The 5,229-nt window shown below is 51.3% G+C and overlaps 1 protein-coding gene across 2 annotated transcripts in view; it reads left to right on the forward strand.

Annotated features, from left to right (window-relative positions):
* Positions 1–2,028: 2,028 nt before the first annotated feature.
* Positions 2,029–5,229, forward strand: part of HK1 (hexokinase 1) — an 87,767-nt gene continuing 84,566 nt past the window's right edge. Inside the window, exon 1 of one of the 2 annotated variants that reach the window (XM_021706492.1) lies at positions 2,029–2,256. In XM_021706492.1, the coding sequence (XP_021562167.1) occupies positions 2,197–2,256 (60 nt within the window). In that variant the 5' untranslated portion in view covers positions 2,029–2,196. Of the gene's footprint in view, positions 2,257–4,754; positions 4,802–5,229 lie in introns of those variants that run through there. The other variant, XM_021706493.1, reaches the window with a different exon arrangement.

Raw genomic sequence — 5,229 nt, forward strand, 5'->3', positions numbered from 1 at the left:
CCAGGCAGGTCTCGAACCCACGGGCTCAGGCAATCCACTCACCTCAGCCTCCCAAAGGCGAGGGATTACAGGCTGAGCCACCGAGCCCGGCTAAAAATTTTTTTTTTAATTAGCCGGGCATGGTGGTGTGTGTCTGCAGTTCCAGCTACTTGGAAGGCTGAGACAGGAGGATCATCTGAGCCCAGCAATTTGAGGCTGCGGTGGCCATGAACATGTCTCTGCACTCTAGCCTGGGCAACAGAGTGAGACTGAATCAATCAATCAACCAATCAATCATTCATCCATCAAGTGGGCCAAATATGATGTCACTGTATTAATTGGCAGTTGCTGATGTATTGGCCCTGTTATGGTGTTAGAAGGCAGAACTTTGGGCAAATGAAAGAGGAAATAAAGCCGGGCTCGGTGGAGAAATCGCCTTTGGCATCGTCCAAGAGAGGCTGCTAAAAACATTATGGGATTATGGATTAATTCATTTTAGAATTTTTTCCAGATGCTTCCATGGAAAGTTAGGGTCTAAGTCAGTGGTTCTCATTACCAGCAGTGCCTGAATTTCACCTGGGGAACTTGTAGAAAGTGATATTTAGAGGTCAAGCATCCAGCACTTTGGGAAGCTGAGGTGGGAAGATCACTTGGGCCTGGGAATTTGAGGCTGCAGTGAACTATGATCACACTACTGTGCTCCAGACTGGGCAACAGAACAAGACCGAGTCTCTTTTTTTTTTGAGTTGGAGTCTCACTCTGTCATCCAGGCATGCTCATGTACAGTACAGTGGCATGCTCACGACTTCTGCAGCCTTGACCTGCTAGGTTCAGGCGATCCTTCCACCACAGCCTTCCATGTAGCTGGAACTACAGGTGTGCTCCACCACACCTGGCTAATTTTTTTATTTATTATAGAGACGAGGTCTTGCCAAGTTGCCCAGGCTGGTCTTGAACCCCTGGACTCAGGCAATCCTCTTGTCTCCACCTCCCAAAGTGCTGGGATTATAGACGTAAGCCACCGTGCCCAAGATCCAGCCTCTCAAAAAAAAAAAAAAAATTTGTGTGTAAGAGTTTTCTGAAGTGGAGCAAAATTTAAACAAAAACAAAAGAAAGTGAGGTTTGGACTGCATTTAAGATCAATTCAGTCTCTGGGGTGGGGTTTGGGCATCAACACCTATGAATCTCCGGGTGACTTTTTGTACAGCCAGGTTGAAAGCCACTGATCCAACTAATAAAAACTCTAGGGCAGGACCGGCTGTGCATGACAGTTTCACAGTGTCAGGATTCCAAGATGCTCCAGTGGTTTGGGTACTGGCCTTAATTTTTCTTTTCTCTCTATTTTTGGGACCGTAAGCCAGCTCTATAACTTTCATACTCTCATTGTTGATTAAGTGCAGATAACGATATTTGCCCTTCTAACCACACCAGGCTGTTATCAGGAGAAATGAGGCAATAAATGAGAAATTGCTCTGTAAACTCTCAATGTTACACAAACATCGTTGCTATTATGAGTGTGCTCCCAAGTGCTAGAGGTACAGCTTTTATATGTTGGAGATCATTTCTCAAGTAGTCTTCCTATTGCCATGGTTCACATGGGAATTGGCACAGACAGTCTCAGAACGCAGCCTACCTTGTCTTATAGGCAGATGTGTTCTGTGAGGCAGCAGCTTGGTGCTCTCTGGTCCCCCACACCCTAATTTGTACAAGAGAACCACAGTAAATGAACAGAGAATTCAGGAGACTTGAGGGAAAGGGGAGGGCCATCTGGAGGGGGAGGGAACTGAGGACTCCCTGTGGGTTGAAGGTCCAGGGAGGAAATGTCAAGGGGGCTTAGCTGGGATCTAAGAGCTATGGAACAGCAACAGAAGCAGAATAATAAGGAAATGCATGAGGTGATCATTGGTACAATAGAGAGGGGACACAGCAGTGCAGCATGGGCTCACAGCCTCAGGAAGCTGTCTGATTGGGACAGATAGGACCAGCTGCTCAGAAGACAGTCACCCATATCAGGCAGGCGGTCATGACTCAGTGCTACTTATCTGCGGCCCAGGCTGCATGAGGGGTAGGGTGGGATGGACAGAGCACTGGCTGGGCATCGGGACTGGGTTTGAGCCCCAGTTTCAAACTCTACTACAGCCTGACACTGGGCAAGATGGCCCACCTGCTGCAGTTCAGGTTTCTGGTCTGTCAAGAAGAATCTGGGTGCTTATCTAGATGGACTCTGAGCACAGTCAGAGTTTGCCCTGTGGAAGTGCTGAGACCTGGGAGCCTGGGGTGAGTTGGGGAAGGTGGGCAAGCCGGGCCTTGATGAGAGGGGACACTGGGTCAGGTGATGGTGAGTGGAGAAGGCAAGGCAAGCGAGGGCGTGTGAGCAGGGCACAAATGGAAAGGACTTGCTGGGGGCAGAGGACAGTGGGAAGCGGCCAGGGTGGAGGAAGAGATAAGTGGGAGAGTGGAGTCAGATTACAGAAGGCCTCAGAAACCAGACAGAGATGCTTAAATTGGCTCTTTCCGGAAGGAGGGGGCCATGAAGGGATTTGGGGCAGGGTCATGATGTGATTAGGTTGCTTTTTAGCAGGATTAATGTGGCCTGGCTCTCAGAACCACTTGGATGGCAGAAAGCCAGGAACCAGAGAGGATAGCTTAGAAGACTCTTGTAATATTTCTGGCACAGGGGGATGAGGTCTGGGAATTGGAAGGCGGCAGTGGGTCAGGTCTAGAGACAGATCTCAGGAAATATTGATAGTTCTTGGGGCCTGGTTGCATGCAGGGGCTGGGGGAGGAGTGAGTCACCTTGAAAAGCAGCTTCTCTCACAAAGGCCAGGGAAGAGAAAGCATCTTCAGTCTTCTTGTCTGCAAACTAAACATCTCAGCCAGCTATCTGGAACCTCAGTTTCTCACTTACTCCAGCTCAGACAGGAGTTGTAATGGGGGTGGTGGTGGGCATGCATGATGATACCAGCTGGAAACTGGGTTAAGGGCCATGTTCCTGATCATGTACTGGGCTCACTCGACCTGCTGAGTGCCAGGCCCTGGGCTGGTATGGGAGACAGAGCAATTAGCAAAACACAGTCCTCCATCCTCAAGGAACTTCCAGCCTTGTGAGCTTGGCAGGTTTCTAGGACTTAAATCAAGGGGCACTTGAGAATAACCATCTTGCTCTCATTCACTCAATTTTGCTTTATGGTTACATAGTGTAAGTGTTTGATGTGTGCCAGAAAATCTCTCTGAGCTGATTTCTAATTATTAACTAGGAGCAAATCCAGGTTTTGTGGGGCTTGAAGTTTAAATAATTTGGGGAACTCTCTTTGAAACAAAGAATTCAAATATAATTATACAAATACAAAATTGCTAGGCCTTCCCAGGGCTTAGAAAGGTGGGAATGCAAATGAGAGGCCCTGAAGCCTTAACCTCATTAGTTTCCCAGTCACTATGATAATATCTTCAGTTTATTAACTGTATATTATGTGCAGATATTTTATTTATAGTATTTCATAGTAACTGAAGACATGGAGGTGGGCATTGGTGTCTTCATCTCAAGGATGAGAAAACAGTCTCAGTTGATTCAGGATGTCCCTCTACATAGGCCATAGGCAGTAGGTGGGGACTGTGATCTGGTCAGAAGGCTCTGGCCTCAGGACTGCATCTAGGTTTTTCCTTTCTGTTGGTGATGGCAGCTGTCAGGCCTCTGGAGTGCCTCAGGAGGGCTGTCCTGAACCTACATCATCTCTCCTCTGATTTATTTGTTTATATTTATTTTTAATTTTTGAATTGGAGTCTCACTCTCTTGCCTAGGCTGGAGGGCAGTCCACCGCAGCCTCGACCTGCTGGGCTCAGGTGATCCTTCTGCCTCAGCCTTCCAAGTAGCTGGAGCCCCCATACCCTGCTAATTTTTCTTGATTTATCGTAGAGACAAGGTCTCTCCAAGTTGCCCAGGCTGGTCTCAAACCCCTGGGCTCAGGCAATCCTCTAGCCTCAGCCTCCCAAAGTGCTGGGATTACAGGCCTGAGCCACGGCGCCCGGCCTCTCCTCTGATTTAACTGTATTTTTCTAGGCCTGACCAAGGGCCAGGGGCTCCCAGGATCAAGGGTTGGGGTGGAGGTGGGCAGGTTGGACTCTGGCCATCAGAAGGCACCAAATGGTGCAGCCTTGGTTCCAGGAACATGGCCTATTTCGGCAGAGGGGGTTACATACAACTAAGACGACAGCAAACCCTAGGGGTGAACGCTGGCTTTGCAGACACACAGATACAAGCTCTAATCTTGGATCTATAATTTACTGGCTGTGTAAAGTCCAGCAAGACTGAGGTCTCATTGAGCCTTGGTGTCCCTACCTGTTGAATCAGAATATGAGTCACTTGTTCGTATGTCATGTAAGGCTCCTGGAGGCTTCCAGCACACAGAAGCAATTGATCTAAGAATCCTAAAGTTGCTATTTTCCTAGTAGCAATTCCCCCATGTCTCCCACACCGCCCCCACCTTGGAGCTGAACGGTTTTCTAGGGATCCCTTCAACTCCACCTAACTTCCTCTGGGGAAGTGAAAAAGACGGCATCTGTGAGGGGTGGCTGAACTGTGCTCCAAATCCCAAAGGGCCTGGATGCCCAAAAGCAATAGGAAGTCCGGAGGCTGGTGACAGGCCGGGGCCTGCGGCTCAAGTCCCGCCCAGAGGGCGTGCGCTCTTAGGGAGAGACGTAGGAGACGGTGACTCAGGGGCGGGCACTTTGGGGTGTCGCTCTGGGTTTAGCAATACGAATCTGCCAGCCACAGATTAGGCGGGGCGGGCTGGGAGGGGCTGATGCATTACCTTTGAGGATCCAGGTAGGGCGCTGCACTCAGCCCCTGGATCCGCGAGAGCCGGCCGGCGGGAGGACCCGGGTGCGAGGACTGCGTAGCCTCCGGGCTCCCGCTTCCGCTCGCTTTCCACGCCCACCTCTGCAAGCCCCCCTCCCGGCGCCTCTTCACCCGCGGGACTCCGAGGGCTAGCCCTCATTTCCAAGGAATGGGACCGCCCCCTCCTCCCTGAGCTCCCCGTCCCACAGCGAGCCCTCTGGGCTGTCCCGGCCTAGCTGTCCCGGCCTACCTCCAGCCCGCGCCCCGCGCCGCCCCGTTTGCGCCCCCACGCCCTGTCCCGGTGCCGCCACGCGTGACGGTGCGCGCCGCAGGGCATCTTCGCCCCGCGCCGGCTCGCTACGTGGGGGACGTGCAGGGTGATGCCGGGTTGGGGGGTTTTCGCAGCGCCCCCCGCC

Source organism: Carlito syrichta, unplaced genomic scaffold (genome assembly GCF_000164805.1).
Source record: "Carlito syrichta isolate Samal-C Ts95f unplaced genomic scaffold, Tarsius_syrichta-2.0.1 Scaffold315646, whole genome shotgun sequence".
NCBI lineage: Eukaryota > Metazoa > Chordata > Mammalia > Primates > Tarsiidae > Carlito > Carlito syrichta.